The 21,500-nt window shown below is 47.1% G+C and overlaps 1 protein-coding gene across 1 annotated transcript; it reads left to right on the top strand.

Annotated features, from left to right (window-relative positions):
* Nucleotides 1-11,422: 11,422 nt before the first annotated feature.
* Nucleotides 11,423-13,191, top strand: LOC123124204 (GDSL esterase/lipase At5g55050). Its single transcript, XM_044544864.1, has 4 exons — nucleotides 11,423-11,766; nucleotides 11,878-12,011; nucleotides 12,155-12,638; nucleotides 12,732-13,191. The coding sequence occupies exons 1-4, from the start codon at nucleotides 11,460-11,462 to the stop codon at nucleotides 12,953-12,955; spliced, it is 1,149 nt and encodes a 382-aa protein (XP_044400799.1). The 5' UTR covers nucleotides 11,423-11,459; the 3' UTR covers nucleotides 12,956-13,191.
* The last annotated feature ends 8,309 nt before the right edge of the window (nucleotides 13,192-21,500 follow it).

Below are 21,500 nucleotides of genomic sequence, written 5' to 3'. Positions count from 1 at the left end.
GCTTGCTTCATGAACTTTGGGGTTTGTTAAACGTCATCCGTAACTGGATGGCTATTACAGCGGCTTACGGGTTCATGGGAAAGTATGTTAAGTAACTTGATAGCTCGAGATTGGGATTTGCTCCTCCGACGATGGAGAGATATACTCGGGCCCTCTCGGTGTTACGGTGTCCATCATCGTCTGGCCAGACACTTTGTGATTTGATCACGGGGATGCCGGAACACGAAACGAGAAAAGAGAACAAAACCGGTAACGAGGTAACTTGCATAGTGGACAAAGTGTTGGCCCACGGGGATGCAATAAATCTCACCTCAGGTGTTTGTGATATATCGTGAAACAACAGGAATAGCACACAGCAACTGGAGGTTCACTCGAATATTTATTCGTGTGGGTATAGGGGTCAATATGGGTGTCCACGGCTCCGATGTTGATCATTGATCGGAAGTGGTTCCGGGTCATGTCTATACTTCACCGAACCTATAGGGTCACACGCTTAAGGGTCATCTATCTGCTGAATACTAGACAGGGACTGAGAGAAAATCACCGAAAAAGTTTCGGACACCGAAATTTTTCGGACAGCGGAAAAGTTCCGCAGAGAGAGGCCACCGGATGAGTTTCGGTGAAACCGAAAAAGTTGTTTCGGGGTATGCCATTAAGTCAAAATGGTTTCGGCACATGCCTGATAATTCTTGGAGGGTGCCAGAATCATTCTGGAAACTTTTTGGAATTTTCAGAAATAAAAACAAAAAATGTTTCGGAGCTGCCGGTACCGCTTTGGCTGTTTTTCGCAGATGAAATTCACTAATCTGAAATTGTTTCAGAACGAATCCAAAATCATTTTAGTGGGTACTGGAATTATTCTAAGACCCACAGAAATATTTTCGGATTTAGTGGACGCGAAAAATTGTCTTCATGAATAGTGAAAACGCATTCTTGTTTGCTTTTCGCAAATGAAAATCACTAAACCGAAATTGTTTCAGAACACGTTGAAAATTATTTTAGTGGGTACTGGAAATGTTCTGAGCCCACATAAATATTTTCAGTTCGAACGGACGCTGAAAAATGTCGTCATGAATAGTGAAAGTGCTTTTTGCTTGGCTTCTTGGAGAAGCCACCTTGAGGGCCTTTTTGGTATTTCCCCCCTTGGCTTCTTGGAGAAGCCACCCTTGGGCTTGGCCTATAAATAGGGGTGGAGGGGGCTGCCTAAAGGATCATCCCTTGCTCTCATACACATGCCATGCATGATCTGGCTTCTTCTCTCCCTCCCACGAAAAGAGTTTCGTAGAGCCGTAAGGCTGTCTGGGTTCCGGCAGGAACTAGTTCTGGACGACGAAGCCCTGCCGGATAGATGACACCGTATGTGTGCAACTCTATAGAGAGATCGTAGTTTCGGTCTTAGTTCGTGAGTGCCTCCCGAAGGGCTGTCCGTGTGACCGTCCGAGTTTCGAAGGTCCTCCCGAAGGGCTGTCCGAGTGACCGTTCGAGTTTCGAAGGTCCTCCCGAAGGGCTGTCCGTGACACCGTCTGGGGGGGCTGTTCGACCGCCTCCCGGAGGGTTTTCTGAGGAGCAGATGAGGGTATACATCCTCGCGGTTGGGAGGTTGTAAATCCTAGCTGCGAGGATCTGCACCGCCGATCGTCATTGACTCTACTTCCCGCTGCGCTACGAGTCGGTAACGAAAAAGATCAAACCATGTATGCAGTCTCCATAGTGGTCCTGGGCTGGTGCGTAGGTCGGAAAATTTTTATTTTCTGTTGCGTTCCCCTTCAAGTAGTTCATCACAGAAATCTGTTCCTGTGACTCCTACACCAATTAGTGAGGAAGCTAATGATGATGATCATGTAACTTCAGATCAAGTTACTACTGAACCTCGTTGTCAACCAGAGTAAGATCCGCACCAGAGTGGTACGGTAATCCTGTTCTGGAGGTCATGTTACTTGACCATGACGAACCTACGAACTATGAGGAAGCGATGATGAGCCCAGATTCTGCGAAATGGCTTGAGGCCATGAAATCTGAGATGGGATCCATGTATGAGAACAAAGTGTGGACTTTGGTTGACTTGCGCGATGATCGGCAAGCCATCAAGAATAAATGGATCTTCAAGAAGAAGACTGACGCTGACGGTAATGTTACTGTCTACAAAGCTCGACTTGTTGCGAAAGGTTTTCGACAAGTTCAGGGAGTTGACTACGATCAGATTTTCTCACCTGTAGCGATGCTTAAGTCCGTTTGAATCATGTTAGCAATTGTTGCATTTTATGATTATGAAATTTGGCAAATGGATGTAAAGACAGCATTCCTGAATGGATTTCTAGAAGAAGAGTTGTATATGATGCAACCTGAAGGTTTTATCGATCCAAAGGATGTTAACAAAGTGTGCAAGCTCCAGCGATCCATTTATGGACTGGTGCAAGCATCACGGAGTTGGAATAAACGTTTTGACAGTGTGATCAAAGCATATGGTTTTATACAGACTTTTGGAGAAGCCTGTATTTACAAGAGATTGAGTGGGAGCTCTGTAGCATTTCTAATATTATATGTGGAAGACATATTTTTGATTGCAAATGATATAGAATTTCTGGATAGCATAAAAGGATACTTGAATAAGAGTTTTTCAATGAAAGACCCCGGTGAAGCTGCTTATATATTGGGCATTAAGATCTATAGAGATAGATCAAGACGCTTAATTGGACTTTCACAGAGCACATACCTTGACAAAGTTTTGAAGAAGTTCAAAATGGATCGGTCAAAGAAAGGGTTCTTTCCTGTGTTACAAGGTCTGAAGTTGAGTCAGACTCAATGCCCGACTACTGCAGAAGATAGAGAGAAAATGAAAGTCATTCCCTATGCTTCGACCATAGGTTCTATCATGTATGAATGCTGTGTACCAGACCTGATGTGTGCCTTGCTATTAGTTTAGCAGGGAGGTACCAAAGTAATCCAGGAGTGGATCATTGGACAGCGGTCAAGAACATCCTGAAATACCTGAAAATGACTAAGGATATGTTTCTCGTTTATGGAGGTGACAAAGTGCTTGTCGTAAATGGTTACGTTGATGCAAGCTTTGACACTGATCCGGATGACTCTAAGTCACAAACCGGATATGTACTTATATTGAACGGTGGAGCTGTCAGTTGGTGCAGTTCTAAGCAAAGCGTCGTGGCGGGATCTACGTGTGAAGCGGAGTACATAGCTACTTCGGAAGCAGCAAATGAAGGAGTTCATATCTGATCTAGGTGTCATACCTAGTGCATCGGGTCCAATGAAAATCTTTTGTGACAATACTGGTGCAATTGCCTTGGCAAAGAAATCCAGATTTCACAAGAGAACCAAGCACATCAAGAGATGCTTCAATTCCATCGGCGATCAAGTCAAGGAGGGAGACATAAAGATTTGCAAGATACACACGGATCTGAATGTTGCAGACCCATTGACTAAGCCTCTCTCACGAGCAAAACATGATCAACACCAAGACTCCATGGGTGTTAGAATCATTACTGTGTAATCTATATTATTGACTCTAGTGCAAGTGGGAGACTGAAGGAAATATGCCCTAGAGGCAATAATAAAGTTGTTATTTATATTTTCTTATATTATGATAACTTAGTACATGTGTGAATACATAGACCAACAGAGTGTCGCTAGTATGCATATACTTGACTATCTCGTTGAATCAAAGATGGTTAAGTTTCCTAGCCATAGACATGAGTTGTCATTTGATTAACGGGATCACATCATTAGAGAATGATGTGTTTGACTTGACCCATTCCGTTAGCTTAGCACTTGATCTTTTAGTATATTGCTATTGCTTTGTTCATGACTTATACATGTTCCTATGACTATGAGATTATGCAACTCCCGAATACCGGAGGAACACTTAGTGTGCTACCAAACGTCACAACGTAATTGGGTGATTATAAAGGTGCTCTACAGGTGTCTCCGATGGTACTTGTTGAGTTGGCATAAATCGAGATTAGGATTTGTCACTCCGATTGTCGGAGAGGTATCTCTGGGCTCTCTCGGTAATGCACATCACTATAAGCCTTGCAAGCAATGTGACTAATGAGTTAGTTGCGGGGTGGTGCATTACGGAACGAGTAAAGAGACTTGCCGGTAACAAGATTGAACTAGGCATTGAGATACCGACAATTGAATCTCGGGCAAGTAACATACCGAGATGACAAAGGGAACAACGTATAACGTTATGCGGTTTGACCGATAAAGATCTTCGTAGAATATGTGGGAGCCAATATGAACATCTAGGTTCCGCTCCGCTATTGGTTATTGACCGGAGATGAGTCTCGGTCATGTCTACATAGTTCTCGAACACGTAGGGTCCGCACGCTTAACGTTCGGTGATGATCGGTATTATGAGTTTATGTCTTTGATGTACAGAAGATAGTTCGGAGTCCTGGATGTGATCACGGACATGACGAGGAGTCTCGAAATGGTTTGGGAATATATGTGAATTTATAGGTTTGGAATTAGGTCAAATGGAGTTGTGTGGGGCCCACGAGCTCAGGGGGGCGCCCTGTGAGCTCGTGGCTCTCTCGTAGCTCCTCTGGCCTCCACCCGGACCTTTCAGGGTCCCTTCTGGTCCAGAAAAAATTGCCGTAAAGTTTCATCGTGTTTGGACTTTGTTTGGTATTGATTTTCTGAATGCCAAAAAACAAGTAAAAAACATGAATTGGTAGTGGCCACTGGGTTAATAGGTTAGTCCCAAAAATGGTATAGAATAGAAAAAAATGCATACAAAGCATCTAAGATTGTTAATTTAATAGCATGAAACAATAAAAAATTATAGATACGTTGGAGACATATCAATAAGTTATGTAGCTTGAGCATGATACCTTATACTACGTCAGCCTGATAACTTTTGGGGTGTCAGCATGGTAACTCTCACTTTTTAGTTACCCTCTTTAACTCATTTTGTTTCTCGGTAATGGTAACTTCAATTGTTTCTACCAGGTAATTCATATTGATTTAGCTTGATAAATTACATCACGTCAGCATGTTTAACTCTCTAACCGCTTTCAACACTTATAATTTACTTCAACAACATAACTTATGCAACTTGAGCTTGATAACATGTAATATGTCAGTCTGATAACTTGTGATGTGTTACAATGTTTAACTCAAACCGCTATCAACACTCATGTTACTTGATGATTTATGTAGCTTGAGCCTGATAACTTATAATATATAGCCTGATAACTTCAAGCAGGTCAGCATGCTAACAACCACTTTTGTTAGTCTGGTTAATTCATTCTATTTTTTCAGCATGGTAACTCTTCTACTTGATAATTCATATTATTTTAGCCCAATAAATTATATTGTGTGTAGTAGTTTAACTTGATCCGCTTTCAATGCATTTTTTATTTTCAACCTCATAATTTTACGCAACTTGATAACTTATGAAGTGCGAGTATGTTTAGCTCACACTTTGCTAGCATGTTTAACTCATTTTTTAGCATGGTAACTTAAATTGGTTCTACCTGATAACTCATATTGCTTTAGCCTCATAACTCACACTGCTTTGGCCTGATAACTTATACCGTGTCAACATGCTTAACTCTACCCTTGTGTTTTTGTTATGGCATATCCCATTCTAAAAAATAACTAGGAGGATGCATCTCTGATCATATCCCTAGGTTTAGGAAGAATTTAACGTAGTTATCAGATTGATTATGCTATAATTATCACCATGGCACGATGCAGGTTACCCAACTTGCTAGGTTATAGCCAAAATACTACAGTAGTGATGTAGTTACATGTGTGGTTATGGTAATATCTAGTATTGGAATCGATAACTATCACCGAGTAGTTCAAACAACGCCATACTGTTGCCGGTAAAAACATATGAATAGTATGGGTCCCTTATAGTATCGAGTGATAAAATTTGACCTACAAAAGTCATTGAAACAGTGCAAAAAACTTTCAGTTTTTCATGCCTGATAAGTTCAGTGTGAACAGGTTGGTAAGTTATGTAGCCGAGACATGGTAACTTTTGACAAAAAAAGACATAGAAACATACCAACATAGGATCTAGTTTCGAAGATCTCGCCACGATGGATTTATTGGTGAAAATGGATTTTGAATAGGACCAATGGTTTGAGCTACAAAACATTTTGGAATTTAGATGGAATTTTTTGGATAGCGCATGCATGGAATTGAAATAGACAAGAGTGCTTGAGCTACCAGATAGCGCACGCATGCCCATCCACTAGAATTTTTGAATTTAGATGGAATTTTTGCCGACATCAGATTTTTCGTCTTATATGCATGCATGCATGGAGTGATCTAAGTGTGCATGTTGGAGGAGGCGTTCCGATCTGTACCTAAGTTTGAAAACGATCAGAAATTAGCAACGTCCATATGAATATGAGATTAATACATCAGTAGATTCATCATCAATTTTTGCATTTCTTCAATTCTTGTATTCAATCACGCATACCAAGAAAAGTCATGCATGCTAATATTTGATTTTTTGGATAGCGCACGCATGGAATTGAAATAGACAAGAGTGCTTGAGCTACTGGTCCATGTATTATTTTCAGTATATATATGAATATAAAAAAAAATTGACCAACGGGGGAGGAGCCCCGCGGCATATCCCATTCTAACAAATAACTAGGAGGATGCATCTCTGATCATATCCCTAGGTTTAGGAAGAATTTAACGTAGTTATCAGATTGATTATGCTATAATTATCACCATGGCACGATGCAGGTTACCCAACTTGCTAGGTTATAGCCAAAATACTACAGTAGTGATGTAGTTACATGTGTGGTTATGGTAATATCTAGTATTGGAATCGATAACTATCACCGAGTAGTTCAAACAACGCCATACTGTTGCCGGTAAAAACATATGAATAGTATGGGTCCCTTATAGTATCGAGTGATAAAATTTGACCTACAAAAGTCATTGAAACAGTGCAAAAAACTTTCAGTTTTTCATGCCTGATAAGTTCAGTGTGAACAGGTTGGTAAGTTATGTAGCCGAGACATGGTAACTTTTGACAAAAAAAGACATAGAAACATACCAACATAGGATCTAGTTTCGAAGATCTCGCCACGATGGATTTATTGGTGAAAATGGATTTTGAATAGGACCAATGGTTTGAGCTACAAAACATTTTGGAATTTAGATGGAATTTTTTGGATAGCGCATGCATGGAATTGAAATAGACAAGAGTGCTTGAGCTACCAGATAGCGCACGCATGCCCATCCACTAGAATTTTTGAATTTAGATGGAATTTTTGCCGACATCAGATTTTTCGTCTTATATGCATGCATGCATGGAGTGATCTAAGTGTGCATGTTGGAGGAGGCGTTCCGATCTGTACCTAAGTTTGAAAACGATCAGAAATTAGCAACGTCCATATGAATATGAGATTAATACATCAGTAGATTCATCATCAATTTTTGCATTTCTTCAATTCTTGTATTCAATCACGCATACCAAGAAAAGTCATGCATGCTAATATTTGATTTTTTGGATAGCGCACGCATGGAATTGAAATAGACAAGAGTGCTTGAGCTACTGGTCCATGTATTATTTTCAGTATATATATGAATATAAAAAAAAATTGACCAACGGGGGAGGAGCCCCGCGGCATATCCCATTCTAACAAATAACTAGGAGGATGCATCTCTGATCATATCCCTAGGTTTAGGAAGAATTTAACGTGGTTATCAGATTGATTATGCTATAATTATCACCATGGCACGATGCAGGTTACCCAACTTGCTAGGTTATAGCCAAAATACTACAGTAGTGATGTAGTTACATGTGTGGTTATGGTAATATCTAGTATTGGAATCGATAACTATCACCGAGTAGTTCAAACAACGCCATACTGTTGCCGGTAAAAACATATGAATAGTATGGGTCCCTTATAGTATCGAGTGATAAAATTTGACCTACAAAAGTCATTGAAACAGTGCAAAAAACTTTCAGTTTTTCATGCCTGATAAGTTCAGTGTGAACAGGTTGGTAAGTTATGTAGCCGAGACATGGTAACTTTTGACAAAAAAAGACATAGAAACATACCAACATAGGATCTAGTTTCGAAGATCTCGCCACGATGGATTTATTGGTGAAAATGGATTTTGAATAGGACCAATGGTTTGAGCTACAAAACATTTTGGAATTTAGATGGAATTTTTTGGATAGCGCATGCATGGAATTGAAATAGACAAGAGTGCTTGAGCTACCAGATAGCGCACGCATGCCCATCCACTAGAATTTTTGAATTTAGATGGAATTTTTGCCGACATCAGATTTTTCGTCTTATATGCATGCATGCATGGAGTGATCTAAGTGTGCATGTTGGAGGAGGCGTTCCGATCTGTACCTAAGTTTGAAAACGATCAGAAATTAGCAACGTCCATATGAATATGAGATTAATACATCAGTAGATTCATCATCAATTTTTGCATTTCTTCAATTCTTGTATTCAATCACGCATACCAAGAAAAGTCATGCATGCTAATATTTGATTTTTTGGATAGCGCACGCATGGAATTGAAATAGACAAGAGTGCTTGAGCTACTGGTCCATGTATTATTTTCAGTATATATATGAATATAAAAAAAAATTGACCAACGGGGGAGGAGCCCCGCGGCATATCCCATTCTAACAAATAACTAGGAGGATGCATCTCTGATCATATCCCTAGGTTTAGGAAGAATTTAACGTGGTTATCAGATTGATTATGCTATAATTATCACCATGGCACGATGCAGGTTACCCAACTTGCTAGGTTATAGCCAAAATACTACAGTAGTGATGTAGTTACATGTGTGGTTATGGTAATATCTAGTATTGGAATCGATAACTATCACCGAGTAGTTCAAACAACGCCATACTGTTGCCGGTAAAAACATATGAATAGTATGGGTCCCTTATAGTATCGAGTGATAAAATTTGACCTACAAAAGTCATTGAAACAGTGCAAAAAACTTTCAGTTTTTCATGCCTGATAAGTTCAGTGTGAACAGGTTGGTAAGTTATGTAGCCGAGACATGGTAACTTTTGACAAAAAAAGACATAGAAACATACCAACATAGGATCTAGTTTCGAAGATCTCGCCACGATGGATTTATTGGTGAAAATGGATTTTGAATAGGACCAATGGTTTGAGCTACAAAACATTTTGGAATTTAGATGGAATTTTTTGGATAGCGCATGCATGGAATTGAAATAGACAAGAGTGCTTGAGCTACCAGATAGCGCACGCATGCCCATCCACTAGAATTTTTGAATTTAGATGGAATTTTTGCCGACATCAGATTTTTCGTCTTATATGCATGCATGCATGGAGTGATCTAAGTGTGCATGTTGGAGGAGGCGTTCCGATCTGTACCTAAGTTTGAAAACGATCAGAAATTAGCAACGTCCATATGAATATGAGATTAATACATCAGTAGATTCATCATCAATTTTTGCATTTCTTCAATTCTTGTATTCAATCACGCATACCAAGAAAAGTCATGCATGCTAATATTTGATTTTTTGGATAGCGCACGCATGGAATTGAAATAGACAAGAGTGCTTGAGCTACTGGTCCATGTATTATTTTCAGTATATATATGAATATAAAAAAAAATTGACCAACGGGGGAGGAGCCCCGCGGCATATCCCATTCTAACAAATAACTAGGAGGATGCATCTCTGATCATATCCCTAGGTTTAGGAAGAATTTAACGTGGTTATCAGATTGATTATGCTATAATTATCACCATGGCACGATGCAGGTTACCCAACTTGCTAGGTTATAGCCAAAATACTACAGTAGTGATGTAGTTACATGTGTGGTTATGGTAATATCTAGTATTGGAATCGATAACTATCACCGAGTAGTTCAAACAACGCCATACTGTTGCCGGTAAAAACATATGAATAGTATGGGTCCCTTATAGTATCGAGTGATAAAATTTGACCTACAAAAGTCATTGAAACAGTGCAAAAAACTTTCAGTTTTTCATGCCTGATAAGTTCAGTGTGAACAGGTTGGTAAGTTATGTAGCCGAGACATGGTAACTTTTGACAAAAAAAGACATAGAAACATACCAACATAGGATCTAGTTTCGAAGATCTCGCCACGATGGATTTATTGGTGAAAATGGATTTTGAATAGGACCAATGGTTTGAGCTACAAAACATTTTGGAATTTAGATGGAATTTTTTGGATAGCGCATGCATGGAATTGAAATAGACAAGAGTGCTTGAGCTACCAGATAGCGCACGCATGCCCATCCACTAGAATTTTTGAATTTAGATGGAATTTTTGCCGACATCAGATTTTTCGTCTTATATGCATGCATGCATGGAGTGATCTAAGTGTGCATGTTGGAGGAGGCGTTCCGATCTGTACCTAAGTTTGAAAACGATCAGAAATTAGCAACGTCCATATGAATATGAGATTAATACATCAGTAGATTCATCATCAATTTTTGCATTTCTTCAATTCTTGTATTCAATCACGCATACCAAGAAAAGTCATGCATGCTAATATTTGATTTTTTGGATAGCGCACGCATGGAATTGAAATAGACAAGAGTGCTTGAGCTACTGGTCCATGTATTATTTTCAGTATATATATGAATATAAAAGAAAATTGACCAACGGGGGAGGAGCCCCGCGGCATTATTATTAAAGAAGGGAAGGTGTGAGACACCGAGTTTTACTTCGGTAAAATAAATTCCGCCCACAGGTTTCGAACTCGGGTCTGCCAAGGCACACAGCCGTGCTCTTGCCACTGGGCTAGATGCCCATCCACTATATATATGAATATGGGATTAATACATCAGTAGATTCATCATCAATTGTGCCATTTCTTCAATTCTTGTATTCAATCATGCATACCAAGAAAAGTCATGCATGCCATTTGATTTTTCGGATTGCACACGCACGGAATTGAAATAAACAAGAATGCACGAGCTACTGGTCCATGTATTTTTCAACATATATATGAATATGAGATCTTTTTTTTTTGCGGGAATATATGAATATGAGATCTGACTTGGTAAGGATGTCATGGAGGCGCATCCACATAATAAATAATCTAAGCAAAATGATGAGCTACTATTGCTGAAAAGAAGGGATATATTTGAAAACGAGATAGCAGACACGTTATGGGTACTATTCCGATGCAGACCTGCTAACAAACTGTGGACTAAATGCAACAAATGGACTATCTCACACATCAAAATCAGTGCGGGCATATTCTCTTCTCCGGCCACACGCATGCGCACATGGCCTTCCGTTTCTGATCCCTTTTGAGCCGAACTTCTGCCTCTCGGCGGCGGCGTCACGTCAACTGTGAAGCACAGTGCGATGCGACCGGGACATTGTGGAGAGTTGAAAACGCGCATGTGCCTGGGCCTATAAGTAGTCCTGCCCCGTCGCCACCAACACACCAAGAGATAGACATTCAGAGACCATCATCATGATCATGAGGTGCAATATTAATAGTAGTCCGGCCATGAAGGGTTTTGCTGCTAGGCTTGTTATGATCTCCATGCAGGTGTGGTCGCTCAGTGCGGCCGCCGCCGCCGGACCGAGTAGCAAGATGGTAAGGCTGGTGCCGGCGATGTACGTGTTGGGCGACTCGACGCTGGATGTCGGCAACAACAACTACCTGGCGGGGCCGAACGTGCCCAGGGCCAACATGCCCCTCAACGGCGTCGACTTGCCCGGCGGCGCCCGGGCAACGGGGCGGTTCAGCAACGGCTACAACGTCGCCGACTTCATCGGTACGTACCTTTTGCTTGCTACTATCGTTCAGGTCGTACGTGATTACTGTATATGATATGCATGATTGATCGATCGTTTGAATGCATGAATGCATATGTGCACGCATGCAGCAATGAAACTGGGACTGAAGGAGAGTCCGCCGGCGTATCTGTCGCTGGCGCCACGCCCCACCGCCTTGGTCCTCAGCGCTCTCGCCGCCGGCGTGAGCTATGCTTCTGCCGGAGCCGGCATCCTGGACTCCACTGTATGTTTCCATCCATCCATGTTCTTTCTCCACGTAGTACCCACGTGCATGCATGCATGCATGTAACGATGGATCAATCACGAGTTCCACACGCACGCACGCATGGAGATCAATACCTGACCTGACAAATGCGATGCATGCAGAACGCCGGGAACAACATCCCGCTGTCGAAGCAGGTGCGCTACTTTGGGTCAACCAAGGCGGCAATGGAGGCCAGGGTGGGCGGCGCCGCGGCCCGCGTCCTGCTCTCGAGGTCATTCTTCCTCTTCAGCGTCGGCAGCAACGACCTCTTCGTGTTCGCGGCGGCGCAGCCAACAGCGGGCGACGTCGCCGCGCTCTACGCCAGCCTCATCTCCGGGTACTCCGCCGCCATCACGGACCTGTATGGCATGGGCGCGAGGAAGTTCGGGGTCATCAACGTGGGGCTGCTGGGCTGCGTGCCGGCGGTGCGGGCGCTGAGCGCGACGGGCGGGTGCAACGACGGCCTCAACCTCCTGTCGGCCGGGTTCGACGGCGCGCTGAGGTCCCTCCTGGCCGGCCTCGCCGCCCGGCTGCCGGGCCTCGCCTACTCCCTCGCCGACTCCTACAACCTCACGCAAGTCACCTTCGCCAACCCAGCAGCATCCGGTACGGTACCTTACCTACCATGTTGCTTTATTTTGCATGGATTTACACGTGATTGATTGGTGGTCGGATCGGATCGGGTCGGATGGTGTGTAGGGTACGTGAGCATAGACAGCGCGTGCTGCGGGAGCGGGAGGCTGGGAGCGGAGACCGACTGCCTGCCTAACTCCACGCTGTGCGCCGACCACGACCGCTTCGTCTTCTGGGACCGAACGCATCCTTCGCAGCGGGCCGGCGAGCTCAGCGCCGCCGCCTACTTCGACGGAGCCGCCGGCTTCACCGCGCCCATCAGCTTCCACCAGCTGGCCCGCAAGATTTAGCTGGCTAGCTAGGTCGGCGCTCCACCTCCACGCGCGGACGATGCAACTAGTGCTAGCTACCTAGGCTGCTACTCGTGCACGCCGCGTTCATCTCTACTTATAGATAAAGCTACCACGATACGAATATTCCTTTGTAAACTACTGTACTCTCTCTGTCTGGGTGAATAAGTCATCTTAGGTTGTTCACCGCAACCAAGGTAAAGAAAAAAAGAGAGAACTTAATGTTTATTTGCTAATTAATACCATTGCATGCAACAAACTGACCATTGCATGTCATGTTTTGTAGTCTCAAGTCATTAAAATCATACACGCCCCATATCTCTTATTGGTTGATTCCTTTATTCATGTCAAAAAATAAGAAACAACGTGAGAGTTAATGCATCAAGTCTATGTATTTGATTATCATGAAGTGACTTATACACCTAGACGAAGGGAGTAGTATAAGATGTTTTAGATCACTCTTTACTGAACTAAAGCGTCTTATGTTAGTTTTATAGAGGGAGTAGTTCATTAATTAGCTGCGCAACAGAGTAATTCAGTGTCTGGAAGCGAAATGTGTAAGTACAGTCAGGAATCTAGTTCTGATGATATTTTTTTTTGGAAATGGAGGAAGACCCCCGGCCTCTACATGTGGATGATGCATACAGCCATTTTATTAATTATTAACACAAGACCTTACAAAGTCATACAACAGTAAGACTAAAGCCACCGTCTAAGCAACATCTGTTGCTACTCCTATCTAGTTGATGAAGGGGCGCAGATAGTCTAGGTCTACTACCCAACAGACCTCGCAGCCAAACCTAACATCTAAGACCTGAGGCCCCAATCAGGACGCCTGCCGGGTATGGGCACCCACCAGTCCGGCGTGCTCCTCAACCAGGACGCCTGCCGGGTATGAGGCCGCCGCAGCCACGTGCCACCAATCCATCTTCAGAGCTATACTGCTGCATCAACCTTGCCCGGTCTCGCTGGCGTCGACGCCACCATGGCACCAGACAGATCCACCGCCCTGCGCTCGTCCATCCAGCTGCATCCATCATCGATATGTAGCCGCACCATGCCGCCAAAATCATCGTCATCGACGCGGAAGATACAACGCCGTACCACCTGGCAACCTCCACACCGTCGCCATTGCTGGAGGTACTCGGAGCCCACCATCCACATCATCTCTCCCCCGAACAGCAGGTCCTCCCAAGACGGCGCCTCCATGGAGGATACGACGCGTAGGACACTGCCGCCGCCCAATCCAGAATGAATTTTGGACTTTCGTCCGGGATGGGTTCGGAGGTGGATAGGAGAGACCTCGGCTTCGCCTCCACGGAGGATAACAGCGTTGAGTGACGTCGCCGATGCCAGGCCGGCCTAGCCGACCAAAGTTTCCTCCGGTCCCCATCATATGCCACCAATCCTCCGCCTGCTCCGGATCCGGCGACAAGCCACGATCCAAAACCTGCGAAGATGGAAGATCCATGGGGCTCGACCCACCGGAAAGGAGGATCGAGAAGAACCCGTTGTAGATCTCCAGACGCCGAAACCAGCAGTCTGACGTTGCCAGTGACGACCAACATCACCCCGCGGCGGCCGACGGAGTCCGAAGCCAGGATCCAAATGGATCCGATCCGGATCCGGCGGCACCCGCGACCACCGGGCAGTTCCAATGCAGCCACCACCTCGCGACTCGCGGGCCGCCACCACCACGCCGCTCACGACGCCGCCGGGAGACCCGCCGCCGCGCCGCCGAACCCTGCGTTAGCCCGGTGCTCCTCTCGTCCCCACTGTCCCGCGCCAGCCAGAATGAGATGGATGGGAAGAAGCCCCGCCGCCGCCCAGCCGGCCAGGCTTCGCCCGGCGGCGTTGCGGACGGTGGTGAGGAGGGAGAGGGGCGGAGGAAATTGCGTAGAGCGGCGGCTAGGGTTTCCCCTCGGGTCGCCCGCGGGGAAAATAAAGTGGAATAAATAAATAATAGAGTAAAGGAATAAAGTGGAATAAATAAATAATAGAGTAAAGGAATAAAGTGGAATAAAAGACTAGCTTCTCTCGTCTACGTCATGTTTCTGTCTACAAATTGGTCCATGAAATACCATCTGATAAATCATTTTTGTACGGTGAAATATCTGAAATCTTGATTATTTTTCTAGAGTTTTTTCTAGAGCATCTCCAACCGTGGCTGTAAAAAATGCACACGCGGTAAAAGTCGGTTTTCGCGCGCAGGGGGCGGTTTCCCGCGCTCCAGCGGGGCGCGGGAAACTGAGGGCATATACAATGGTGCTATCTTAGGAGTGTCATATAGGATAAATGATGAGGTGAAGGAGAGAGAACTCATAAGAAAAGGCTTGTCTTCTCTTATTTAAGAGAAGACAAGTGATGATCTCTTAGCACGATATGTCTCACCACATTTTTAGGAATGGCTAATTATTGAAGATAAGGCTAAGAGATGACCCATTATAGATATCTTTTTTGTCATCTCTAAATTATATGCAAAACTTAAGATAAGACTATCTTATCAACCATTGTACATGCCCTAAGGCGCGCGGGAAAGGAAAGCGCGCGCGCGAAAAAGCGGCCGGGCATGCGCTAGTTTTGGCGCGCGGCATCCTACGCGCGCTTTATAAATACAACGTCTGCCACGCGCCCTCACACCGCTCTACACCTCACTACGCGCCCTCACACCGCTCTACACCTCACCACGCGCCCCTGCCATCGCTCTCCCCCGAATCTTTCTCGCCCCGCCGCGGCCGCGCCGCCGGGGAGCTTTGGGCTACCGCGGCGTCCGCGCGCGCCCTCCGGCTCCTTCTCCGCCAAAATCCGGTTAGGCGACATGCGCCTCGGCCTCGGCACTTTCGAGACACCCCACAAGGCCGCCCGCGCGTACGACGCGGCGGCGTGGCGCCTCCGGTGGCATCACAGGGACTTGAACTTCCCGGAAGTGCCGACGCGGGAGATGGCGCAGGAGCTCGTGCCTCCCCCGCGGCTTGTCACCGACGAGGGTCGTCGCGAGAACCGGAGGCGGGAGCGCCGTCTCACCCTCGCCGAGATGGACGAGGAAGCTATGGAGTAGTGACGCCAACGCTTTCTGCAGGACGTCATCAACGAGCAGCAGTTCTTCACGCGAAGGAGGGCGGAGAGGGAGGAGAGGAGGGCGGAGCGAGCCGCCTATCGCGAGGACAAGCGTACACGGAAGCAGACCGCGCTCTTCAACATCGAGCTAGGAGCAGCGTCGTCCTGGGACTCCGAGGACGATCGCTATCTTGACGCCTTCATTTAGACGTCAGAGGAGGACATCACCGAGGCGGAGTCGGAATCGGAGGAGTCGGACGAGGTGTAGTAGTAGAACTATCCTTTTTTGTATCTATCTATGCTAGAACTATCTATGTATCGTTTTTACCTATCGATTTCTATCTATGTATCTTTTTTTATTTAATCTATCTATGCCTACCTATGAAGTTTAGAGTCAGAGTCGAGTGCGTATCTAGTTGGAGTAGATGGAGAAGACGAAAAAAATTAACGCGTCTGCTGAAGCGGCGCACGCGCACAACTTTTTGCAGCTGCTGCTGGAGCTAGCGCGCCGCGGCGAGCAAAAACCGGCTACTCCGGCGATGTAAAAGGTTTCTTAGCGCGCGGCGCGTTGCGCGCCTGTTGGAGATGCTCTTAGCACATCCTTTTTAAGGTTTTTTTAAGACCCAACATTCGCTGGTGTTTCATTGATTTAGCAGATAGATAGCACATGAAGAACAGGATTTGATCAAGTGATCAAATGGATGACAGAAGCAAATAAGATGAAAAGAAGAGAAAGTAAAGGAGGACATAGGCCAAATTTTTTCCTTTCGCGAATACGCAAAGATTGTATATCTTTTCATTGTCAGAAGGAATTTGATGAAAGTACAGGTGCCGTAATGGCCAGGGCGCGTACGCGCAGCCGGTGCGAGGCCATCACCTGAGCAGAGAGAGGGGATGCTCAGCCCAGTACAACGCACGAATCTCGGATTGCTATCTCACGGCATATGCCGAAGGGACTTTGTAGGCTGCTTACTCCTGCCAGACGCCGTTGGTCCAAATTCCTTCGTATTGCCCAATTACGTCTTGTTTTGCTGGGATCTTTGCCCTGAAGGTGCAGTCATTTCGTTCATGCCCCGAACATATGAGCATGTCCATCTAGCGGATGACTTTTCTCGCAGCCGGCCGGAGGAGAGCTACCGATGGTGGTTAAGAGCATCTCCAGCTGTTCGGCCCGTCAGAGGCTTAAAAAAGTGCCGCCTAGGGACGCGCCGGCGAAAATATGAACGTGGAGGCGGTCGGTTTCCCAACTGCCGACCCAAACCGAACCCAGACGTCGTTTTTTGAATTAAAAAGTCGGCCAAACATGACACAGATCAGGCAAAATAGGCGATTTTTCTTTAATGTTTGTACATTAAAGTCTTAAAAACATAATAGAAAAACTAAAACATGCGCTGTAGCCCTCCGCCCGCCCTACAGGCCGAAGAACGCGCCGAAGACGCTGTAGTCGTCGCCGTAGCCACCGTCGTCAGCCTCCTCCTTCTTCACGCCGCCGCCGTCCTTGCTGCTCCCTTGCCCTGCGTCGCCTTGGCGGACGGGCTTCGGTGGCGGCGGTGGCGCGTCCTCGTCACTGTCCTCGAGGACGATGACGCTGCCCTCGCCGCGGCCGCGGCGCCGGGCCACGATCTCCTCGAGGGCGCGGCATTGGCGCTCTATCTCCAGCTTCGCGTAGTCCTCGTGCGCCCACTTCAGGGCGGCCTCGTCGTCGGCGGCCAGGTCATCGTACTCGTTCTTGACGGCGACGAGGCCCGGCTCCGTCTTGGGCTTGACGACGCAGGGGGAGGAGGAGCCGTCGCCGCCCTCGTTGATGACGATGCCGCTGGTGCGCCGCCCGAGCGGCGTCCCCACGGGCTCGGCCTTCACGCTGGCGAGCCGGAGGAGAGGGAGGAGGAGGAGGACGACGAACCCGCCATACGTCGCGGCAGCCAAATGCTGCCGCTCCGGCGGGGGGGCAGGCGCCGTGGCCGCCGGGTACTGGAGCGGCGGCTCGTTGCCACCCTCAAGGTGTGACATGACGTAATGGAGTGTCCGCCCGGGGATGCCCCACCACAGGCGGCGGCCGTCAGTGCTGTGGCGCCCCCTCACCGGCGCGTTGTTGGTGGAGGCGAGCTGCTACTCATGGCGGCGTTGGAAGTACGCCGCCCAGCTCGCGTGGTTGTCGGCGGCGTACTCCTGGCGGCCGCGCACCTCATCCGGCAGGGAGGCCCGGACACGCTCGATCTCGTCGTGGAAGTGGCCGGGGTGCTCGGGGTCGGGCCGCAGGGGGACTGGGACGCCTCCGGCGCTGAGCCTCCACCTCCCCGGCGTGCGCATGTTTCGGCCGTTGGCCGCCGCAGCATCGCCGGGGAACCGTTCACCCATCGGAGGTTGGTGGCGGGGGGGGGGGGGGGGGGGAGAACGAGAAGGGCGCCGGCGACGAGAGAGAGAGAGAGATAGGGTGCCGGAGTGTGCGTCCACCGGCGAGGAGGGTGGCTTTTTATAGCCGCCAGGGGGGCAGGCGTGTGTGTACGCGTGGCGGGAGGGAAATTAGCAGAAGGCTGACCGACGGCATTACTGCGCCGCCCGTGAGGAATCAGCGGAAGACTGACCGGTGGCAGCCTTGGCATTGATTCCCCGCGGGAAAACGAGGCGACGAGGGAGGACGACGATGCGCCCGTGTGTCGCTGACTCGGTGGTCCCACCGGGCTTTCGCGCCAAAAAAGTTTCACCCGGCGCCTCCCAGCGCGCCGGGCTCGACCTGGGTCCGCCGGCACCAATTTCAGGCCGAACCGGCGAAAATTGGGCTTCTTGGGACGCGGCTTGGCCTTTTTTTAACGTTGACGCTAAAAAAATGCATTGGAAGGGTTTATTAGAGACACGGCTTGAGATGCTCTAAGATAATGTCAGTCGTCGTCTTTCTGTCGGCCCAGCCATCCTGGCCGTGCCTGCCATAGCACCGCCTGGTTCCAAATGGATGTGGCCATGTTGCAGTCACAGAAATCCAGCCGGACATGCACTGATTGACAATGGCACCAGCGGCTGGATTAGCACGTCGTGCATAGATCGTGTAGCACTGTCGTCTGGGTAGCAGTTTCGTCACAGAAAAGGTGGACGGAGGATTCCAGGTTTCTCATGCACCGGCACAGAAATAGCCATTCGACAAGCCACGACGTTGTCATTGCACCAGAGGTGATTCTGGTGCAGCAACCAGGAGAACATTTTGTTTTCCTCAATACCCACGCCTTCCGAAAGGTGGACTCATCGCACATACTTCCTCCGTTTAAAAAAACTTGTTTCAAATTTGTGCCTCAAATGGATGTATCTGGCACTAACTTAATGCTAAAACAAGTTTTTTCGAACGAAGAGAGTACAGAGTGCTTAGCAGCGTTGGCCGGGAATGACAGACGATAGGCCGAGCTAGCACTGTATTCTCCAGATGCTGCAGGGATCCATCTTATCTTGTCTTGAACATAAGCACACAGAGTAGTGCCCGTGCTGGAAGTTAATCTCTAAAGACTAATGAACTCGTTTGCGATTGTTGCCGCACATGTGATCACGCACCCAACAGTGGTTATACAGAGCCGCCGCCACAATCCTGTTTTTGCTCCTGGAGTTCCTGAACACCTGGGAACAATGTGTAGAGGGGAAAATTGCCGATCTACCGATTGATTGTTTTTTCTCTGGTCCATTTTCAAGCCCTCTTCTGACCGTCCTGGCTCATCCAAAACCTCATCTGCCCTTTTCGCACTTTTCTTCCGATGCACGCGCCGTTTACCGCGCCACATTCATGCCACCCTAGAAACGGACCGGTCGGCATTCATATCGCGCGATGTGACCGGATGAAGGGCGGTGCTGACCGACACGACCTCTCGTCAGCTGCCACTTCAATCTGGACGCAACTTTCCAAGGAACCAACTCCGGCTGTTGCACCGTATTGAAGCGGGCTGACCACTCCTTCGCATGGGCCTTACCGCGGTTATTTAAGCTGTGCGCCGGCAACGCACAGAGCCGCACTCCCCTCTCCCGTCTCTGTGCCGAGCCCCTCCTCCTCTTCGACACCAGCTGAGGCGATGCAGAAGTGGTGGTGCTCTGCACCAGCAGGCAGAGTAGGCGGAAGCTCATCCTCCGGCGGTTCTTGGCGCTGCCGCCCACGCTCTCTAGGCCGTCAGCGTTCACGGTGACCGGATCCTCCGTAGCAGCCGCGCCGACTCTTTAAGGAGGCCGCTCTGATGGAAGAAGATTTCGTCCGCCGGATCGAGATAATGACGGGGCGGTCGCGCCGTCACATGGGCCAGTTGCCGCTATTGCCGGCGCGTGTGAAGGAGGAGCGGGCGTCCCCGCTCCTGCATGTGATGGAGGAGCCGGCCTCGCCCCCGAACAACTGTGGCGTCTAGATCAGACGCCGCGTGAAGGAGGAGTCGGCCTTGCCCCAGCACAACCACGGCGTCCCCGCCAAATAGCCGGTACGGCCGCCTGGACGATTGAAATGAAGGATTTAGGAGTAGCAGATGTTATTATAAACATCAAGCTATTGAGAGATGATGATGGTGGGATACATTGTTTCAATCTCACTATGTGAAAAAGATCTTGAGTCGCTTTGGCTATAGTGACTGCAAGCCCTCTCCAACACCACATGATGCTAGCGTGCTGCTTCGAAAGAACCGAAGAACTGCTAGAGATCAATTGAAATATTCTTAGATTATTAGCTCGCTTATGTATTTAGCCAGTGCTACAAGACCTGACATCTCTTTTGCTGTTAGCAAATTAAGCCGATTTGATTCAAAACCGGGAGTTGGTTCATTTGAAAGCTCTAAAGAAAGTTATGCGTTATTTGAAAGGCACTACGAATTATGGAATTCACTACACTGGGTACCCAAAGGTGCTTGAAGGGTATAGTGACTCAAACAGGATCTTAGATACTGATGAGATAAAGGCCACGAGCGGATATGCCTTCACTCATGGAGGTGGCGTTGTTTCTTGAAAGTCTTGCAAGCAGACCATCTTAACGAGGTTAACAATAAAAGCAGAACTCACAACACTGGATACAGCTACGGTCAAAGCTGTTTGGCTTCGTTGGCTTTTGAATGATTTGCCTGTTGTTGTGAAACCTGTACCGGGTATCCTTATGAACTGCGACAATCAAATTGTGATCACGAAAGTGAGCAGCTAAAGGATAACATGAATTCATCAAGACATGTTCAGAGAAGGTTAAAGTCTGTCATAAAAATGAGAAACTCTGGAGTTATTACATTGGATTATATCCAAACATCTAAAAATCTGGCAGATCCTTTTACTAAGGGTCTATCACGTAATGTGATAGATAATGCATCGAATGAGATGGGTATGAGACCCACAATATGAGTCGTTCACAGTGGTAACCTAGTCTATGTGATCGGAGATCCCATGAATTAGATGTTGAAGACAAGCTGTTGTCAACTGAGAAGATAGTATCCTTACTACTAACAATACCACTCCATGAAGATGCAATACTATCCTAATCTGCATGGTAGGT

The sequence above is a fragment of the Triticum aestivum genome, chromosome 5D, assembly GCF_018294505.1.
Source record: "Triticum aestivum cultivar Chinese Spring chromosome 5D, IWGSC CS RefSeq v2.1, whole genome shotgun sequence".
Classification (NCBI taxonomy): Eukaryota; Viridiplantae; Streptophyta; class Magnoliopsida; order Poales; family Poaceae; genus Triticum; species Triticum aestivum.
This window is presented reverse-complemented; position numbering and strand designations above follow the sequence as displayed.